Source organism: Ruditapes philippinarum, unplaced genomic scaffold (assembly GCF_026571515.1).
Source record: "Ruditapes philippinarum isolate M1 unplaced genomic scaffold, ASM2657151v2 ctg1155_1_1_1_1, whole genome shotgun sequence".
NCBI lineage: Eukaryota > Metazoa > Mollusca > Bivalvia > Venerida > Veneridae > Ruditapes > Ruditapes philippinarum.
In genome coordinates, this window is record NW_026855202.1 from 213,782 (window position 1) to 237,022 (window position 23,241).

General features: G+C 31.6%; 1 protein-coding gene across 1 annotated transcript in view; it reads left to right on the forward strand.

Moving 5' to 3' along the window:
- The window catches only part of LOC132742472 (uncharacterized), a 51,038-nt gene that overhangs the window by 2,709 nt on the left and 25,088 nt on the right, over window positions 1-23,241 (forward strand). Inside the window, exons 2-8 of the mRNA XM_060730903.1 lie at window positions 6,463-6,574; window positions 7,413-7,492; window positions 8,530-12,197; window positions 12,573-12,690; window positions 13,157-13,375; window positions 15,291-15,344; window positions 22,930-23,066. Coding sequence (XP_060586886.1) covers window positions 6,492-6,574; window positions 7,413-7,492; window positions 8,530-12,197; window positions 12,573-12,690; window positions 13,157-13,375; window positions 15,291-15,344; window positions 22,930-23,066 — 4,359 coding nt within the window. The 5' untranslated portion in view covers window positions 6,463-6,491. The remainder of the gene's footprint in view (window positions 1-6,462; window positions 6,575-7,412; window positions 7,493-8,529; window positions 12,198-12,572; window positions 12,691-13,156; window positions 13,376-15,290; window positions 15,345-22,929; window positions 23,067-23,241) is intronic.

Consider the following 23,241-nt stretch of genomic DNA (forward strand, 5'->3'; position numbering starts at 1 on the left):
ATTGAAGATTTTACATTTAACTTTTACACCTAACCAAAAAAAAAAAATATATATATATTATATATATTATACTTTTACAATAATAACTGGTAATGAAATAAAAAAATCTTGCAATTATTTTATATTTTTCATAATTTCCATCAAGAAATAACCTCTATTGGCAAAGAGGATAAAAACACAATAATTAAGTCCCTTTTATTGTACTGATTGAAACAAATACATACAGCCAGTATGAAAATCATTACCGCAGTAGTTTTCATGACTTTTAAAGATATTAAACTATGCACATCCTGGGGTAAAATACTTTAATTGCAGAAATTTATTGAAATCTATGAAATTCTTCCTGAATTAAAATCGAATTTGAATAAGTGAAAGTATAAACTGTGTTTGGAAAGCTGCATTCCTTATTACTTGGTCTATTCTTATAAAAACTGCCAGTTATTTTAATGACACTATGTAATCATACTGTGAGTAGAGTTTACAACGTAACATATTTTCTCTGTGTGTGTTCAAAAGATTTTTATTTTATGTTTCAAAAGAGACTGTATGTAAATATAGTAATTATCAGTGTTTTCAATGTATAACTTAAAAGAGGTAAGAATAGGCAAAAGTTTTACAAATTCTTCTAAAGCTAAAACATCTTCAAAGTAAGAAGACTGATTTAACAGTTTTAATTGTTTAACAACAACAAAGCAGGGAGGGGATTATAGGAATGGTCTCCGTCTGTCCATTCATACCACCTTAATGTCCACCCCCAGTTATTTTTTTTTCAATTTTCAAAACAACTTGTGGCATTCTGAAGGGGAAAATATAGCGTGATAAATCAGAAAAGGGGAAATCAAATTCCAACCACTTAGAATGGAATTTACCCATACATTTATAAAAATTTTCAATTCTAATTCACTTGAAAGGGACTCCACCGAGGTATTTTGACATGATGGGACTGAAAATATTTTTTCCAGATAAATGTATAATTTGATGTAGATGAAGACCACTAATCTTTGTGCAAAATTCTTGATCATTCGCACACTTTGTTTTTCCAGAATAATTATTCAAATTGTAAAAGAAAAAGAATGATGCAAAATGAGAAGCGTTTAAACCCTTTTCACTCAAATCGGGCTAAAAAAAGCATAAAAATACAATTTTCAATTTATTTCAAAGTATATGACACTTTCCAAGGCCCATAACTATCATAGATTTTATCTTAATTATAGCCCTTTATAATCTTAGCAAATTCTTGGTTCAAGTTTTTTGTACAACATCAATGTTCATAACTATTGGAGCTTTGATACATCAAATGAAACATGTCTTTGGGATCATATTTGAAGGTAGCCAATAACATGGATTTTCACTGATTCATGTGGCCCTTCATGAATTAAGAAAAGTTTTAGTTAAAGTCTAGCTTGCAACATTAATTTCTACTGATTGTATTTATTTGAAACTTGATTTACGCTTTTTGAATTACAACTAAGACCCATAAGGCCATCCTTAAAAAAATGTTTGTTTGCAGTAATCCGACACAGAATTTTCAAGGTGGGTAGGTAGGTCGATTTTTTTTTATTGAACTGTACTCCCAAATAAACATGGCATTTCAAAATGCAGGACAATATATGCTTTGATAATCTGGTAACAATTAATAAATTGATAACTGAATTCTAATTTAATAAGCCCTACATTTTATTTCTTCTATTAACCTTTAAAAGAATTTAAACAAAGCACAAGGCATAATTTTCTGATTCAAAAAAAAAATAAATTTATCCTGACCATGAAAAAAATTTTGAGTAGGGGCAAATTTTGTGAGTCGGTCGCGTTACTGCAAACAAACATTTTTTTAAGGATGGCCTAACTGGGTCGTCTGTGACCGAGTGGTTAAGATTGTTGATTTCAGACCACTTGCCCCTCACTGCTGTGGGTTCGAATCCTGACAGGGACTTTGGATTCTTTCATGATTGTGAGGAAGCTGTCCAGCTAGCTTACGGAACGTCGGTGGTTCTACTCAGGTGCCTGTTCCTGCCTGAAATCATATGACCTATACTGTGTCAGTGTGACGTAAAACCCAATCAAACAAACAAACAAACAAGGACCCCTTACTATATATGTACAGAATGGATTTTAAATGAAATGAGGCCCTTTGTGAACTGAATTAACTTTTTAATGGCCAATATCAAAGACTATGTCAAGTACATCATTTGTATTTTTATGAATCAAATATTCCTTTTTGATAATTTTTACATTATCCAGACTCTTGTTTTGTTATCAAACGCAGAGAATAGTCATGCATACAGCTTTTGTATTAGACCCCTACATTATAATTCCATTGGAAGGAAGTAACTAAAGGCTTTTCGAGCCCCCCTGTCCATTCCATCTGTCCCTATCTGAATCCTTTCATTACTATATTAACAAAAAAATGTAAAATATAGGTTACTGATACATGTATGTTGATGTATGAGGGTAGAGGACTGCAAGTTCAGCATGTACATTAACTGAAAGTTCCACATCATGATCTTGAATTAGGTTCTTCAGGATTTTGATGTAATCTTCACAAATTGATTACTGTGCTCAGTTACAGAACCATTAAAAAAAACCCTGTCATTCTTTATGATTAATAAGGCAATTCTTCAAGTTCTACATGTACTATCTACTTCAAAAATCAAATGTCTTATCCCTCCATATTAATCATTAAGCTGTTTATTTTCACCTAGTCATCTACAGCAATGTTATAGTGTCTTCTAGAATTTATGTTAGCTAAAAAAAACACCTGAAAGTTATGTAAACAACCTCTTGAACCAATGATTATTGAGTAACATAATAACCTGTCAGGTTATTCAAGGAAGCTTACTCTGATAAATTAACCATACATGGCTGGTCTATGCCACAGTTATACAGCCAGTGTAATCTTTCTATTTTTTATGAAAGCACCCTCTCCCCATTTAAGAATGGAACACTCTAAAACAGTGTAAAGTTTGAAAATTTCATTTTACAAGAAAAACACATGACATATGTTAAAACCCTGAAGTTTAAAGATTTCTGATAAAAAGGGCTTAGAAAAATAGATTATCCTAATCCAGGGCAATGATATATATGTAGAGTCAATGAGCATGTACAACACATTAGTGACAATAACTTTATTATGTTTGTGTGTAAGATAAAGGTTTAGGTTGTTTACCAGGAAGTAAATAATGCTATATGGCTGGATTTGAGCCAGTGTTAAAACTTACTGAAAAATAAAAGTAGGACAGTTTCTATTTGATTTTGTTTTCTATAATTGTATTTGTAATTGAATATATGTAATAAATTATAAATGTATATTTTGTACTAAGAAATAATTCCATTAGAAAATGTGATGAAAATTTAACATTGATATGATAATTTTAATTAACTACAAATCAAAAGATCTTCCTTGTTGTTTTGTTTAATTTAGAATATTTATTTCAAAACTGTTGATATAAACATTTAGCTATTTTTATAAAGCCATTGAAAAGAATTCAGGGTTAAACAGCTAAGTCCCACTAAGAATTTTTTGTTGTTGATAAAGTAAACATGGTGTATCATTATAAACTATCATTCATAGTATATGATAATTAAATGATGTGTCTCAACATGATAGTACGTGATAAAGTAATATATATAATACCTCGATAAAAAAGGTTAAATGATTCTTTTACCTCAGATTAAGGAGACAAAGTTATGATTATTATCCCCCGCCGATGGAATCGGGAGGGGGATATAGTTTTGGCGTTGTCCGTCCGTCCATCCGTCCGTCCGAATTTCGTTTCCGGAGTAGTTCTCTGCAACTAATGGCTGGAATTCAACGAAACTTTATGGGAATGTTGATCAGCATGTGAAGTTGTGCACCTGGGTATTTTCGTCTGGATATTTTTAGTAATTTTAGAGTTATTGCCCTTGACTTAGTAAAATTTTGCAATTTTCAACTTGTGTCGCATGTAACTCAAAAAGTATTTGACACACAGCAACCAAACTTTACAGGAATGATCCTAGGGTGGTCCCCTGCCAAAGTTGATCAAATGGTTCCGGTCTGTTGCATAAGTAGGTCACAGGGCCAGAAAAGGAGTTTCAAAAATGCAAAATTAAAAAATCTTGTCTGAAAGTACAAGGCCTAGAGCTTTGATATTTGGTATATGATATAACCTATAGGTCCTCTACCAAAATTGTTCAAATTTTAGTCCTGGGGTCAAAATTGGCCCCACTCCAGGGGGTCATAGATTTTCCTTATATGTATATAGTGAAAACTTAAAAATTCTTCTTGTTTGAAGGTACAAGGCTTCAAGTTCAAAGAATATTACAGTTTATGCCATGATTAATATATAAATAAATAAAGCCTTAATATATGTCTTCAGTTGTTGTGTTAATAATAACCAGTACTCGGCGGGGGATATAAATTCAACGAATTTGCTTGTGTGATTGTAAAGATACAGGAATTGATTTTATTACAAAAAAATTACAAAAAATAGTGTTCAGCAAAACTAAAATGAGTACAAATTGATCAAATTTGAAGTAATATTATCTATATACAACATTGTCTGGACTTGTTTTAATCTAATTATTGTTAACTCGGTCAGATCAAAATAATGTTCCTCCAATTAAATTATGGTCGTGTAGGGTAAAAATGAAATCAAGATAAATTTTGTATACATTCTAGAATCAAAAGTTTCATCTACGTAGATAATAAATGTCATTAGGTAACATATTGTTATCAAGTCTTTTTCTCCTGCTATAGCATGAGCTGTTAAATGTTGTGGCTTTCCCTTGAGATAATTCTGTAAATTCATGCAGTTTTTCTCCTAAAATTCAATTAACATCAAGTTTTCTATTCCCCCATAGCCAAAAAAGAAAACTATGGTTTTATTTTTCCTTCATTTAAGTGAATGGCCCCTCATCTTATCTGTGTAAAGTAAAAAGATTAAACAACAAGATTGTGAAAGAATGCCATGTAGATTGTCAATACAATTGATTTTATGAATTGAAAAAATGTCATCTTAGTGATTTTAAGAATCTGAAAATGTCATATAAGTGATTTATAAGAATCTGAAAATGTCATATAAGGGATTTATAAGTATCGGAAAATGTCACATAAGTGAATTATAAGAATAGGAAAATGCCACATAAGTGATTTATAAGAATCGGAAAATGTCATATAAATGACTTTAAGAATCAGAAAATGTCACATAAGTGATTTATAAGAATCAGAAAATGCCACATAGGTGATTTATAAGAATCTGAAAATGTCATATAAGTGATTTATAAGAATCTGAAAATGTCATATAAGGGATTTATGAGTACCGGAAAATGTCACATAAGTGATTTATAAGAATAGGAAAATGCCACATAAGTGATTTATAAGAATCGGAAAATGTCATATAAAGGACTTTAAGAATCAGAAAATGTCACATAAGTGATTTTAAGAATCAGAAAATGTCACATAAGTGATTTATATAAATGACTTTAAGAATCAGAAAATGTCACCTAAGTGATTTTAAGAATCAGAAAATGTCACATAAGTGATTTATAAGAATCAGAAAATGCCACATAAGTGATTTATAAGAATGGGAAAATGCCACATAAGTGATTTATAAGAATGGGAAAATGTCATATAAATGATTTTAAGAATCAGAAAATGTCACATAAGTGATTTTAAGAATCAGAAAATGTCACATGAGTAATTTTAAGCAGTGTAAGAAATTAGGATTTGAATCGACTAGGCTGGTTGGACTACCAGATTGGAATATTCACTAGCCCAAAAGACATTTCACTAGCACGATTCATTTGTTCAAAACAGTTGTTTATATTGCCTCTGAAAATACAGTAGCCTGGTCGGGCTTGTTACTGTGAAAAGTTGGTAGCCCGAGAAGAAATTTAGTAGTCAGGGGCTATCGGACTACTGCTAATTTCGAACACTGTTTAAGAATCAGAAAATGTCACATTAGTGATTTTAAGAATCAGAAAATGACACATAAGTGATTTATAAAAATCAGAAAATGTCATATAAGTGATTTTAAGAATCAGAAAATGTCATATTAGCTTTGTATAAGAATAGGAAAAGTTTTCCTGTGGTACTGAAATCTAAATGATTCACATCAGAAAATTATTGTGCCTGAGCTTTTATATGGCCCAGCATTAATTGATAGTAAAAAAAAAAGACAGGGGTTGAGGACCATTATGACACCATTTTAACTAATAACCAACCTTGAGGCTTTATAAAATGGCTAGAATTATTCAATTAAGTAGAACACTTACGTGTCAGTGTTGGATGATTATATCAATGTGCTTAAGAAGTAATACATTGTATTTTGGACCTATTAAAACTGTGTATAAAAAATCAGATATGAATATGTATGAAGCGCGCAATCTTACATTAATGACAATGTAAATATGTGTGAATATTTTGCTTATGTTTTAGTTTCTAAAACTATAATAACATGATCATCATTTTTATATTTTCAGTGAATAAAATCTGCCATTATGTATGTAAAATGAGAGAGAATGAAGGTACATTTAAAAGCCAAGCTGCTGAAGCCAAGGGAAGTAACTGTGATAATTCAAAATCTTTACAAAGGTAATATCTCAGACTTACCAAAGATTTTTGAGTGTTTTATCTAGTCTTAGTTTTGGGCGATATTTCGGAGTCCTGTTCTTTCTATTTTTTTAAAATGGTAAAGTAGCTATACATTTATTGTTTTATCGACAAGCCACTGCGGTCAAATGTGGCTCAACATCTTAAGTAACATAGTTTATACAAACTTAAGAAGGAAAATAGTTCATTTAGAATTTCTAAGAAATACAGAAAAAATTTGCTGGAAGATTTTGCAGAGTAAAGTTCTGTAAAACTGTAAATTGTAATTAAAAATGTTCTCTTGTTTTATTTGTTGTTCTTCACATTGCTTCTATTAGATGATTCTATATTTTTCCACTTAAATAAACATCCTTATGATTAGATGTGTTTGGGCTTTAACCAGAGTTGATAAAAGTGTTATCTCTCCACCTCTCTCCCCCCACTCAACACACACTAACGGAAAAAAAAAAAAAAAAACAGAAACAACAAAAAAAAAAACAACAACCCCTCTGCATATATGTCTGTTGTTTTGAATCTTACTAGAGAAATTTGAATGTTTAAATTGATTTGTGGGAATGTAGAAAATTTGTACACAAGTTATACCTGATGATGGTTGTAGAATATCTCATACAGTGATAGCATATCTTGATTGTTAGAATAATCTGGTTTAAATGTTTCATCAGATAGTTATAACCCTAGGTAGATAGTACTGTGCGAATAATGGTATTTTATTTTGACTTTCTCTAACATCCAGTATTTCTTCAATACAGCTGGATAATACCAAATTAAATATGTTTATTGTATAGTTTCAATTATTTTTCATAAACTATTCATTTTTCAGTGAGACTTTGTGTTACACTGGTGTGAAGAAAAGTAGAACAGATTCTTGTACTAGTTTTATTTCATCAACAAAAACAAACGGTAAATTTAAACTAATGTACAGGTATATTTATACAGTTGATCATTACAAGAACAGTCATAACTTAAGATAAATTAAGTAGATTTTAATTTACAAAATTTTGTAAGTTACAAACTGCATTCCCTTTGTCTAAATGTAAGTATCATGATGCTGTATGTGATACAATTGAAATATTGTGATAATATTGTAACACATTTATAGCAGCCATTCCCAATTCTATTGCTTAGTACTGCCTGGTTCTAGGAACAGTTTTGAAAGTGTGTTTCTTAGGTATTACATGTTCCTTAGGTATTAATGTATTTCTTAGGTGTTAACATGTTCCTTAGGTATTACATAATCCTAAGGTATTAACATGTTCCTTAGGTATTAATGTATTTCTTAGGTGTTAACATGTTCCTTAGGTATAATGTTTCTCTCTATTCTATAAGCCTATAGTGCTCTACACAAACAAAAATAAGTTTTGTATAAACTAAATGCCTTTTGTTAGCAGTAAATGTGATTTTCCTAAAACTAAATGCCTTTTATTAGTAGTAAATTGTGGTTTCCCTTAGACTTGATACCTTTTGATTACAGCAAATAAGATTTTCATTAGACAAAAGCTGTCCTAGGCAATAAAATGTTCTTTTGAGAATCTTGAAATTCATGTTACTTCATCTCATAGATGTACTAAAGCTACAGATTGAAAATAGATATGAATACCTTGTTTTCAGGATGTATTCTGTAACATTATTAGGTTATTGATTATAAAACGAGTCATCAAAATTGTGGGAGAAAATGTTGCTAACATACTATCAACTGTTGCATGTGTTAAGTGTTGACTTTCAAACTTTTGTAACCAAGACATCTGTTTCTTCTGATCTTGATGTAGAGCCTTATAGATTCCAAACCAGTTGATCATAAATGAAAAATGTTTGCTCAACTCATTCTTATGTTGGTGTGTAATTTCTTATATTTACTTTTTCAACCAGTATTTGTTCTGCTAATAGGTAAATTAATGACATGCCTTAATGTTTTAAGACCTTTTCATGTCTTGTTTCAGGCAAAAAATATTCCTTAAGACACATTCCTGGTAATAAGTCAAGAGAGGTAGAAAAGATCCAAGATAACAAGAAAGGTACACCGAGAATCAGGTCATCTCGAGGTTCTTCATTAAGTTCAAACAACAGTTCAAATTTATTAGGTCTTTCTACTGTGAATGACCCAACTTGTTACAAAGAACAGGCAGTTTCAGATTTTGAAAAACAATTGTTAGTTGTGTTGAACAAAATTCCAAGAGAAGTTAAGTTTGATGATTTAGAATCTTTTGGACTTCAAACAAAAAAAGAATACTTAAAATGTAAGCAGGCTGTCGTTTGTTTGGAAGATTGTTTAAAAACAGAAAAGTGTACCAAAAACGGAATTTCTACAAAACTAAGTGAACAAAGATATTCTGTTAAAATGAAACAAGTAGGAGCAAGGTCACCGAAAAGACAATCTCCAGTCCGCAATAATGCCACTGTTTCTGGTACTAAAGATTCGCCTTTTATAAGGACAACATACACAAAACCTTCAAAAGACACTGTCATTGATGGAAAATCTTCTCTTGATAGCAAAGCTCAAACTTCTGCTAGACAGGATGATTTGGTTCCTGATATGTCAGTAAAGGTTAAGAAAAAGGGAAATATTGCAATGAAGAAAGAAGCAGTTAGACATGAAGAGGATAAAGTGACCAAGAAACATAGCAATATAAGTCATGGTGATTCTCTTATCTCTGAAACAGAAATTGCTGAAACAGAAAATGCAAAACCCAAGAGTAAAACTGTTGATACAGGCCAAGGTGATACTGCATGTGCTAAAGATACAGCAGAAAAAGAAAAAACAAATTCACCAAAGAAAAGAGGTAGAAAACCAAAATCTGCTGAATCAATGCCGTTTAAAGGGGAGAGAAAAATATCAGAATCTAATCCAGGTGGCGACACAAATGCTACCCCAGATATTGTGATAACACCATCAAAAGATGACAGAAAAACCTCCAAAAGCCCTAGGTCAAGGAAAAAGAAAGGGGAAAGCGAAAATTCACCTGCTACATTAAAAGAAATTTCATCAGATAATGACAAACTTGCTGTTGGTAAAAATTCAAGGTTATCGTCAGAAAGCCCAAGTCCTGTAAGAAGGAAAAGGTCTCCCAAATTACATTTAGATGAAAAGGAAAGTCCTAAGGCTAAGAAAAAGGGAAATGAAAAGAAATCAAAGATAGATAAAGTTGAAATTGAGTGTGATGTAAAGAGTGATATTGGAGAAACCAATCAGGTCATAGATATTAATGATTCTCATGTTGATGAAGTGATTGATGATGTGGTAAACAGAAACATTGAAATGTTAAATAAGCAATCATCTAAGAAGTCACCTTTGAAGAAAAATAAACAGTCAGAGTCACCAGAAAAGAAAATGGCATCTACTAATAAAGATAAGAAATCTCCAAGGAAAAAATCTCAGGACAAAGAAACTTGCTCAGATGAAAAGAAAAAGTCTCGCTCAAGAAGTAATAGTGCTTCACCTAAAAAAGAAAAGAAAAAAATAGAATCCATGTCTGGACCTAGTGATGACAGTCCAAGTCCTGTGAAAAAATTAGATTTTGATGACCAAATTACTAAAGTTATTATAGAAAAATCCAAATTGCCTTTCCCAAGTGACTTTCAATACAAATATCCCTCATCAACAATTGGTTGTCTAGGTTTGAATGACCTTATCAGTAAAGTAGATAGTTTAGTGAAAAATAAGGATGATAACCTGACAGCATTGCTTGGAAAAGTTGAAACAGAGTATTATTCTGAAGAAACTTCTCCAAGTTCCAATGAAACAGATGTAAATACAAGCACAGATAGTGACAAAACAATAATTGAATTTGAGGATGTTCAAGAAAACTCCTTTAAAGATAGTGAAATAAGTGATGAAAAAGATTCAGCAGAACAACTTGATTCTTCGTTTGATGATGATAAAAATGACACATCAGAGAAGCTTGAAGAAGTAAAGAGTGATAAAAGCAAGTCAGGTGAATCGGGCATTGATTTGATTGACAATATGGAAAAGTCTGATGTTAAGTCTGTTTGTGATAAAGAAATAGAAAAAGTAAGCAAAAACTGTGATACTGAATTAGATTCAGGAAAAAAAATCAATAAGGTAAGTGATAATAAAAATTCCAAAGGTGTGGATGTAAAAGATAATGTTGAAACAGTTAGTGTATTTGAAATGTTTGGGCTTACCTTAAAAAAGACTAAAATAAATGAAAACGATTCAAAAGAAGAGAAAGTTGGTGATAATGTAACATCTGATATAAAAAAAGACAATAGTGAAAGTGAACAGAGAGGAAATGAAACCATGTGTAAGAAGGTTGGAGATGGAGATGATGGAGATGTTATGTTTGTTTCAGAAACTAAACCAGAGGATAGTATTGTAATTCTCTCTGATGATGAGGAAGAGGATAAAGGTGTTGACCGGTCTGGTTTTGAGACTTTGAAAGAAACTTTTGACGAGAAGAAAACAAAACCGAAATTAACAACTATAAATAATGTTGTTGAGCCAAAGCCATTAGACATACTGTACAAGCTGGAGCGAGCAGATTCTAGAAAAGAAAGTGCTTTCACTTGTAATGAGCTTGATGAGTATCTAGATATAAATAAAGAAAACTTGGGTTCAGTCCAAAACACTGTACACAATGCTACTGAACGGAATGGGAAGTCTGGTAAAAAAATGAATATTAAGGAGGAACTTAAGAAAGCTGAACCAGATATAGATGAGGTAGATGGCCATGTTTTCGTTTGTTTTGCCACTGAATCTGTTTTGAATGCTCATGTATCCCTTGAGAAGAAATTGGATTGGGTGACAGAAACGCAACTCAGAAAAATGGCTCATTTGAAACACATGAAAGAAAGACAGCATGATTTAGGGTCAAGAAGATTGACAGATGTGAAGTGTGGAGATGAACAAAAGCAAAATTTCCGTGGAATCCCCATGCGTTTGATGAAGTATCAAAAGTTGTTGAAACAAGAATTAGAAGACATGTTGCTGGGTAGGCAGCCTAGGTCACCTGAAAAATCTCCATCCAAAACACCAACAAAAACCACAGACATAAGGAAGATTAAAGGTTGGAAGAAAAAATTTCATAACCCTGAAGAAATCCAAGAAGCAACTGGATTAAACATTTCTGAATCTGGTAAAGTTCACTGGAAAACTGAAGAAAGACTTGTGAAAAACCTTGATCCAGAGGAAATAAAAGATATTGGACTGGATCTTAAAAAGAAGCGTAGGAAACTGGTGAATTATTCAAACAAAAGGAAAAGTGGTAATGAAGATAAAGAGGCTGAAATGATGGAATATGAGTATGAAATTGATGATCTGGCTATAATTGAGAGTGATGTGTACAATGAAGACGAGGATAAGCCACCTCCGGATAAGATACCTTATAATGTGAAGTATTCCAGTCAGCATAAGTACGGAGCTAGAAAACTGTTCGTGAAGAAAATGAAATTGGATGCCGAGGATGAGAGGATATTACAAAAGCTGGGCACACAGAAACACCTTGGTCAGAAACAAGAGATGGTAAACTCTGTGAAACGTAAGAAAGGGAAACAGATGTTCTCCCTGTGTAAATTGACTCATACAATGGCATTGGCTGCAGTATCTGCTTTTGATAAAAATCTTCTGAAAAGAGCAAAGGGAATGGATAAGGTAACTTTATGAACTTTCTAGATATTATTAGCAAATTACCTTAGTCTAATGTCTTACATAATTTTTGTTGTAAATTCTAAAATTTTACTTTAATACAGGAAAAAATGAAATATTGAATTTTTGATTGTGTGTTTAAATAAGCATTAAAGCAACATACCTCCAGATTCATGCTAATTTTCATGAAAATGTATTTAAAAGTAAAATATTTTGAATGGGTTCAAAGATTGCAAACCACAATTTTCATTTTCATTGAAAGCTTATCTAAAAGGGTAAAATTAAACTGAATAAAGGAAAAATCTTTGTACAAGATACATATGAGCTGCTTTTCAAAAGCTTGGAAAATTTGTTTAAACATCAACATAATTATTTGTATAGACTGATCCTAGGAAGACAAAAAGAGAATCCAGATCAGCAAGAAAGGAAGTGAAAGTAGCTTCCCAGTCTGAAAGTCCAGAAATAAAGGAAGAAGTTGACCCAGACTACTATTTTGACAGTAATTGGATTTACTTATTTGTTCAAAATTCAATTTAAAAATAACAAAAAAAATTTATTAACCCGTATCACATTAAATATATCTTAGGTTAAATGGACTGTTACATCTTTTAATTGGCCAGAACATATGAAGTCATTAATCATCTTTTGTGGAAAATTTCAAAATACTGACTGAAAAGTTTATATGCAAATTTTCATTTTGGGTTATATATTTCTGCTTTCCTGGTGTTAGTGTTTATCTTTGAGTGAAGACGCCATAACACCATAATTTTACTTGTTCCTTGCAAGTGGCTTATATAACAGCCTAGGTTGAATCATTCAACTCATTTGCTCTTGACAGAGTTTTATAGAGACTTTAGATACATTAAAATATTGATAAGTTTTGTAACCAATAAAACTTTGGCAGTTTACTTTTATGATAGTGTAATAGTTACAATTGTTTAACCTACAACTGTCATATATGATAGATGAGGATGATTATGAGAACAATGAAGTGGAAAATGAGACAGAAGAACATGTAGATGACAAAGAGGAAGGTACAAAGGAAGAACAAGGTGGCGGTGATGATGAAAATGAAGGTGACATGCCAGAGAGTAAACCTCTGACAAAACGAAGGCACTCTTCTGCATGTAGAGGAAGAAACAGCCGAAGAAATTCTGCCAGTAAAGGCGAGGATAATTTTCCAGGTGTGTTGACGTTTTATTTTCTGCTTTGTTATACATTATAATAACTGCACATCATTAGTGTAGTGATGGTAGAGTATTGTGTTTTGAAGTTACAAATAAAAATTTTCAGAATTATTGCTGAATTCGGGATTTTTAGATTTCCCAAAACCATCTTTTTTCCTACATAAAACCAGTAAATGAATAGCTGAATAATAACAGCTTTTTCACTTTTTTCAGGATTATTTCAGAATTGAGTTTTCACCTATGTATACCATAAGTCTGCTGATAAAAAAAAACCAAAACAGTACATATCTTTCTTCATGATTTAGACTACATCATTGATTGTCTCAAAGGTTTTAAGATATAGATAAGATCCTAATGGGTCGGCATATTTAAAGGTATACTATGCTCATCCATGAGTACAATATTTTAATCAGAGAAATTTATTGAAATCTATGAAATTCTTACTAAATATGTCTAATTTGAATTAAAAAAAAACAAAACAACAACAAATAAACTATGTATGAGAAGCTGCGTTCCCTATTTAAGGTCGGGTGATTTTAGACCACATTAAAAAAAACAACTGCCCATTTATTTAATGACTCTGTATATTCATATTGTGACCACCTATAGTGTGCACAGTTTTAAACATATCTACTTTGTATGAAGTCCAAACATGTTTATTTTATATTTATAAATAGACTGTGTAGCAATTATCAGTATTTTCTAATATAAAATTTGAGTATAGTATATCTTTAAGCAAAATCATGTGACTTTATATTTGCTTCATAGGCTGACATTGCTTGCAATCAGAAAATATAAATACTGTAAAACACTTATTTTTCGCGAGAATCTTATTTCGCGGATTTGATGCAAAATGTCCAAAATAATTATTTCGCGTCAACATGAATTCGCGTCTTCCCGAAAAATGTGAAACCGGAAACCCGATGTCATTTGGATATTTTCTGTCCTGTTCGTCCACTAACTTTGCGTCGTTTATTGTGCGACGAATGCATTTATATCTGTATCGATTTTTCTGATAGCTTGCTAATCTTCTTGTTAAGTGAAACCGTCTGTCTAAAAATATATCAAAAAAGTTTGATAATTATTTGATATGTGTTCACTGTGTTTGTCATGAATTGTCCCTGATTATACTCCGTGTCTCTAGCATTGTTACTAGTAATACTAGCATTGAATGTTTCGTATCATTTTTGCAAAGTGTTAAAGTTTCACTGATTAGCCATTTAAAGGCATGCAGACGAAAATCAATAAAACGGTACTGTAATTTGCCTAACATGTAGTTTACCCTCCGGCTTAAACTGTTGTACAATACAATAGGATACAATAAATAGAAATGTTACAAACAACTCGTAGGTGCTTAAGTATTTGTACCAAAATTTAATTAATCCATTAAGTTGGACAGATTTTCACATTAATTAGAACAATCTGTAGAAAAACCATTAAAATTTTTGTGAGACGCATTAATTTGTTTATACTTAAGTTACGGTTACCTTCTTTGACACAGGTAATATGCAGCAAAAAAGTTTTTTCCAATTCCTCAATAATACAAAATTGTTACAGGTAAATATTTCATACCAGTAATCTGTACTATATGTATATGCTGCAATACTTTAATAGCTACATGATGTAACTAGAAGTGGTTTCGATACTTTCCGCAGATATATATCCATGTGTACGCATTTTCGGATAGTGTTCATTTTCGGACAAGAGTAAAGACACAGTGAAATATTCGCGAGAAATATGAATTGGCGTGTTAGAAAACTCGCGAATATTAGCGAAAATAAATTTCTCGCGAATAATAAGTGTTTTACAGTAGTTAAATAGGTCATGTTAGGAATAGGGAGGAAAACATGTTGCTTTGCACATCTTAAATCATAAGTTAAAATCAAAATGCTATGTGTATTTATACTTGTAGAAGAACTGAAAGTGGAGATAAAAAAAGAAACTGTTGACACCTGTAATGAGCCAGGTAAGATTTTTTTAATATGTGTTTTTTAAACATGTGTATTTTACATATGAGCCGCGTCATGACAAAACCAACATATGCGTTTGCGACCAGCATGGATCCAGACCAGCCTGCGCATCCGCGCAGTCTGATCGGGATCCATGCTGTTCGCTTACAAAACATATAACAAGTAAAGAAACTGGTAGCGAACAGCATGGATCTTGATCAGACTGCGCAGATGGGCAGGCTGGCCTGGATCCATGCTGGTCGCAAACCCATTATGTTGGTTTTGTCATGACGCGGCTCATATATAGATATTCATTATTATGCATGTGGCTGCATGTATTTTTGTTTTCAAAGCTTATTTTCAATATACATTTTAGTTATTGGAATGAAATTTTGTCCCATGTTGTTCTTGGTTACAACAAGTTTTTGAATATTAATGGTTTAACTCCTGTCAGTGGTTAATTTTGATGAAATTAATAAATTAAACGGGCAAAGTCAATCTTAAAGTGTATATCTGCTTGAATTAAAAAAAATAAAAAATTCCAAAGTGCTTGTATGGTAGTAAATTACTTGAAATGCGAAATGGTGCATGTATGAAATCATTTCTAAGTGGATAAAACCTTACTTAAAATAACAGACTAACACATTGTTCTGGGTTTTGGTTACATTTGATTCTGTATATGTACAGCTTACATGTGTGTTAAGTTACAGAGACATTCTATGTTAGAACTCTTCAAGAATCTGTCATAAGAATATAGAAACACTATAATTTTACTGTTGAATAATTTATAAAAAAATATTTCATTAGTTATAGCTTTATATCCTTTAAAAGTGTATGCTTTAGTTCAGTATTACTATTATAGCTTTGGCATTCACTCTTGGTGCTGTTTCTTGTATGATAAATAACTGTGCACCAACAAAAACTACTACTACAACATGTATTTTGTGGTAGCATTTTAGTTACACTTTTGAACAAAAATTTATAGGTATTTAACAACCCTGGGCTGGCATTTTTTCAAAGGGAGTGGGGGTTGGGAGAGGGGGGGCTAGTAAGAGCTATAAAAATGTGTTTTAAAATACGTTTATTAAAGCTATAAGGCTACAAAATGTGACTGGGGGATGGTGCTAATAAGTGAGATGAGGCTAACTATAAGGTGTATTTAGAAATCATCTTGAAGTAAATTTAAGATTTTTTTCAGCTCATTCATTCACTTTTTGAACATGCTAAAGGCAAATGATGCTGTTCTGTACAGTAAACTTCACTTATAGCGAACTCCCGGTTATAAGGAACAATTTATTTTGGCCCGAATTTTGCCCTTCTTTATTTAATATAAAAATATACGTTTATAGCTAACAGGGTTATAACGAATTATCGCATAGTAGGAACTCATTTCTTAGTCCCAATTTAGTTAAAAGTACAGAAAATTACACTTTTATAACGAACTCCAAAATATCAGCTATCCGTTAATAGAATTTGTATAGCAATACGTAATAGCATTAGGATATCTTTAGCATGAGTTCTTGTTACCAAGATAAAACGGTTATTATCCCCCGCCGAAAAATTTCGGCGGAGGATATAGAAATAGTCTCCGTCCGTCCGACCTTCCGTCCGACATTTTTGTCCGGAGCATATCTCTAAAAGTATTTGAGTTATCAACTTGAAACTTCATAGGTGGATAGACCTTATTGAGGAGGAGTGCAGTGCATAAGAATGATAACTCTACCTTGCATGATTTTTGAGTTATTGCCCTTTGTTATTTTTCAAAATTGATTTTCTGCCAGAGCATAACTCCAAAAGCCTATGAGATATTAACATGAAACTTCATAGGTGCATAGATCTCACTCAGGAGGTGTGCAGTGCACAAGAATGGAGCATAACTCAAAAAGTGTTTGAGATATCAACATGAAATGTCATAGATGGATAGATCTTATTGAGGAGGAATGTTGTGCACAAGAATGATAACTCTTCCCTATACAATTTTTGAGTTATTGCCCTTTTTTTCATGCTATTTTGTCCAGCGCTTATCTCAAAAAGTATTTGAGGTATCAACTTGAAACTTCAAAGGTGGATGGATCTCATTGAGGAGGAGTGCAGTGCTTAAGAATGATAACTCTACCTTGCATTATTTTTGAGTTATTGTCCTTTGTTATTTTTCAAAATTAATTTTTGTCCAGAGCATAACTCAAAAAGCCTTTGAGATATCAAAATGAAACTTCATAGGTGCATAGATCTCACTCAGGAGGTGTGCACTGCACAAGAATGATAACTCTACCTTTTATAATTTTTGAGTTATTGCCCTTTGTTCTTTTTCATACTTAATTTTTCAATTCAATTTTTTTCTCAAAAAGTATTTGAGGTATCAACTTGAAACTTCATAGGTGGATAGATTTTACTGAGGAGGGATGCAGCACACAAGAATGATAACCTACCCTGCATTATTTTTCAGTAATTGCCCTTTGTTATTTTCAGCCATCAGTATTCACATAGGTTTCAAATCTGCAATCACTATAGCCATCAGTTTTCATTACCAAAAGACCTCTTAAAATGGAATTATTCCGCTCTACTACATATACATTCTTCCAATGAGCAAACACATTCGGCGGGGGATGGCCATGTTGACATGGCTCTTGTTCCTTTTATTATATTATTTTTTTTCTTTAATAATTTTGTGCGAGTAAATTAATTATGATCATTTATAATCGGTTTTTTAAGTAATCACGCATGCTTGCAAGCATAATCCATCGAAAACAACAAAGCACGCTCGATTGAAATGAAAAGAAATTTATATCTTTCATTCGTAAAAGTCATCCTTTAATTGAAGATATTCAATACAAAAGGAAGGAACAATCGAAAATCTTGTTTATTCTTAATCATGAAAAGAAAACAAAAAGTTTAGAAACAAAATATGATATTTTATGAACAATTGAGAAAGGAAGCAAAACTAAAACTGAACCAGCAAAGGATTTTCAAATTCCAAAAAATACACTCTCGGGTAATATGTTATAAATACGAGCGCAGAAATAAATGACTAATCTTTCTTAGTCAAATGGTCTTCAAAATGACGGACGATGGTAAACAATCAGTTTGTTATATGTAAATACAGTCAAGACTGTCATATGTGACTTTCCAAGGGATCTTGAGAAAAAGGTCACATATGACAGGGAGTCTCTTAATACAGTCTCATAGAAAATTAAAATTTAAATATCATCTATCTGTCTATATATCATTGTGACTTAACATGTATATACTGTATAACTGTGTGAAGGAATAATATCTAACCAATTGCAAATACACATAGGTACTTTAAATGTTTGATGTAAATAAAATAAGAATCCCTGTAAAGCAAATATAGTATGTATATCATATAAAATTTTATTTTATTTTTTGTATTTGTTTAATATTGAATCATTATGGTACAAAATAAACTTGAATTTCATGCATTCAAATCCTTAAAATAAATATCATACTTTTAAAAACATGTCCAAATTAGTCTGGTATCAACATTTTTCCGTATTATCAATGCAGCAATAGAAAGGTAAAATAAAAAAAATCTGCCTAAAAAATCTTCACTCCATATTTTTTTAAACACAAGTCTTAATCCAGTTTACTCAGTTCATTATGTTCATTACACCTGTGACCTCAATTTGTTAACACACATCGATTGCATCAGACGCTATGGACACTCAAGACGCTACGTCACTTGACACTTGCATATATACATGTAATCAGAGGTGTGTAGAGTTTGTTTGAAGAGTACTGACTACTGGATTATAATTAGACTTAATTATTTTGTCTCTCTGGTTGTTAAAACAGGTATTATTTATCCGATTAACGGACAATTAAAAGGTGTGAAAGTCGTTTAAATCAGACAAAGCAATGCATTGGGACCAGATAATTAGGGTCGCTTGTCACATATGACAGGGAGTCGTTTAATTCAGACCATTTATATAGGAAAATACGTTGGGAGGACTGAAACAAGGTCGGATAAGACAGGGAGTCGTTGAAATCAGGGGGTCGCTAAGGCAGTCTCGACTGTATGTTCGCTATAAAAACTCCTGATACAAGGAATTAATTCGGTATATGCTTACAAGGAACTCCGGATATAAGGAACAGATTTGAATGTCCCGATGATTTCGTTAAGCGGAGTTTACTGTATATAGACAGTATAAAGGCAGAATGAAAATTGTATAATGGAATTCATTTAAACTTTGCATAATCTTTAAATATATGATAAAATAATTTTAAGTGAACAAAAAATAGAAGGAGTGGGGGGGTCACTTAGTATGTTTTAAAGAATAATATGCCCTTGACTTATAAGAGTTTTAATTAATTTTAGGGCAGATAAGTTACAATCCAGGTTAAATTGGCCAGATGTTTTTTTTCTGTAGTTCATGTAGCTGACTTCCTTTAGAGGGATTGATAAATTATAAACTGAGAAACACTTTTATTGAACATATCAAAATTAAGTAAAAAAACATAACTGTATTGTTGACATTATTATTTTATGATATTAAACTAATTAAATAGTGTGTACATTTAAATGTGCAAATAAGTAATTATTAATTTATGCATTTGGTATGATTTTATCTTAAATAATATATCATCACTGATTTAAAAAGAAAAGTCTACTACATTATGTATAGTAATAATATAAATACCTGTGTGTCAATAAATGAGCCGTGTCATGACAAAACCAACATAGTGCGTTTGAGACCAGCATGGATCCAGACCAGCCTGCGCATCTGCACAGTCTGATCAGGATCCATGCTGTTCGCTATTAGTTTCTCTACTTGTAGAAGGGTTGATAAATGAACAGCATAGATCCTGATCAGACTGCGCAGACGCAAACACACTATGTTGGTTTTGTCATGGTGCTGCTCAAATTTTGTTGATCAAAAAAAGAAAAGAAAAAGAAACTTTTAACATTTCAAACTTCTACTATTTAATTTCCCTATAGTACTTGCTTCGTTCATCACCTTATCACATGTTGCACTATGTTGGTAGTCTGTTTTACTTTATAAATGTGTAGTTGCAGAGTTTTATTGATTTTTTTCTACTATATTTAGCTCCTGCGCTTTTCCACATTACTGGGATGCTATACAAATTACAAATATCCAAATATAGAAATCAATTCTGAGTGGAAATTACTGAGCTAGTGAAACGCATTCTGAAAATTTGCATACAAACAAGTTCTTTCATTTTTCGAACAGAGATTTGATATATGAATTTTGCATAATCTTGAAGCATTTTACTAATAAAGAAGAGTGTGTTATGCATAGGCAACATAGCTATTGTAAATTATGCACTTACTCTGATTTGCACAGCTGCTATCTTAATGCTAATTTGTCTCACAAATCAGAAAATAGTTACCTTATTGGCATCTATGATCCCTTTTATTAAGACACTGGTACTGTTAAGTCCTGAAAATTGGAAGTTTGAAACATTGTTTCACAGTTTATATTGATATAAACTTACACAGAACTTATTTGTACACTTCGCCTGTATAGAGTTTATGATTATATTATATACTATATGTATAATTTTGGTAATATATTATATGTATGATATTGGTAATATACTATAATTATGATATTGGTAATAAACTACTTGTGTTATATTGGCAATACTCTATATTTATGATATTGATAATAATTATACTACATTTATGATATTGGTAATAAACTATATGTACAAAATTGGCAATATACTATATGAGTTTGTATGATTTTAGTAATATACCCTACATATGATTTTGGCAATATACTATATGAACAATATTGGCAATATACTATATGTATAATATTGGCAATGGAATCAAGCTTTCAGAATGAGAAATGCTTTACTTTACTAGTAATCTTTATTTGGTGGTAATTTCTATATTTGAATTCAAGTGTTGAGTAGATTTCAGACCAACACTTTTTATAAAAGGGTTCTTTTCATAGGAAAGCATGTCTATAATCCTAGGTTTCTTTAGCAATAAATCATTTTAATTTCATAGGGCCAATAATCACTGGCTCACTCAACAAATGTAAAGACAATTATTTGGGTAAGACTTTATTTTAACCCTGTATTACAGAGTGGTGTGGAAAACAAGAGGGTGTATGGTATACATATAGTATTATATGGGCTGGTATTTTAGTTAATGTTTTATTGTGTATGTCCAGTGTCTAATGTATACAAGTTAGAGGTTTGAGACCAGTCTGGTAACAAAAAACACTGTCCTACTATGGCAACATATAGGGAACACTTCTCTGTCATCTTCTTGTACGTCAAAAAAAATTTGTCTGGACTTCTCCACAGGAATAACTGGTGCAATTTCATCCAAACTTAACTGGAATGATCAGTACTTAGTCTAGTTGCATTTTACAGTTCAATGATTTTTGTCAGTGTTAAGGCCCTTTTAATGATTTTATTTTTTAAACATTTGTCCAGGCTGTTTCTCTTGTACAACTAATGCAATTTGAATGAAACCTTACAGGATTGATTGGTTCCTCAAGTACTTGTGCATTAATAAGTGAACAGCTTTTCCAGTTAAATGATTTTTGGCTAAGTTTTGGGCCTTGAAAAAAATAAAACAATTTGAACAGTTAATGATTTTTGTGTCTCCTGCTACACAGTAGTTGCAACATGCAATTGGCTATCATCAGGTGACACATGTGATCACTGATTACTTGAATGTTAAGATTAATCAATGATAAAGCTTATTTCGAAGGCTGGGTCTTCAATCTCTAGTGTACTCTATGAACCTCTGTCTGCAATTTACCTTTTTTTCTCAGATGTCTGAGATGTTTCTTATTTATGATAGTGTATACATTTGCACTGTAGTGTTAAAATATTCACTGGTGATACAATTATTTAGAATTTATCCCTTAACCTAGTCATTGTTAAGCACTGACAATAAGTGGTAAAAGATTTCAGTCTTAAACTTTCTAAAGTTAAGTTTATCTCTTCTACATGTGAACAGAAAGTGACTAGCCTTTGCCACCAGTATAGAGCTAGGCCAGTCTGCACATCCGCCCATCTGACCAGGCTGTGTATTGTTGGCCAACTTCAAATTTTCATCTTGATATCCCTAAAATAATAATGGGACAGTTCTAAAATGGAAACTGGGGAAGTCCATTTAAGACGGGAAGATTGATATTTGTATGTTGATGATCATAATAAAAACAGGGGTGACAATGAAAATAATTTAAAAGTTTGAATATAACAAGTGAAAAACTGGAATAAAATAGAAATGTATACATTTAATATATGAACTGTGGATGAAAATAAATGTGGAGACAATCTTGTTTTTTGTTTGTTTTTTTTTCAGTTTTTTTTTCATACAAATGCATTTATTCCAACCTGCTGATAAAAATGATAAAGAGATCCAAATAAACTATACTGTGTACAATTCTATCCTCAACAGTTATTTACTATTACATGAGGAACATATACTAGATATAAATGTTTTTTTGATACCAAAAAAAAAAATATAAAAAAAGATCCAAGGCTTTTGCATGAAGACAAAATTGTATCATATTTTGTGTTTATTAATTTGACTGTATATCATAAAGTATGTAAAAGTTATTAGGAATGTATTTTTTATTCTAATAATTACAGGTTGTAGGTATGGGTGTATTTGTCATCTATGCAAGCTTTCTGACAGCGGAGAGGAAAAAGAGATGGATTTCAAGCCTCCGTGTGAAAAGGAATATTGTAGACTGGGATGTATCTGTGAGAGTATCGACACAAATTCTGTAAGTGTTTTAATTTATAGTAACTTAACGTTTAAAAAATGCATTTTGAATGAATTCAAATTTTTATTTCTGAAACAAAATTTAGCAATGACTAGTTAAAAATGACTTGTGAAGTAATCCTTTAACTTTTGATGATGGTGGTGTTGGTAGTTTTCATTCCGGATCACAGCAGTAA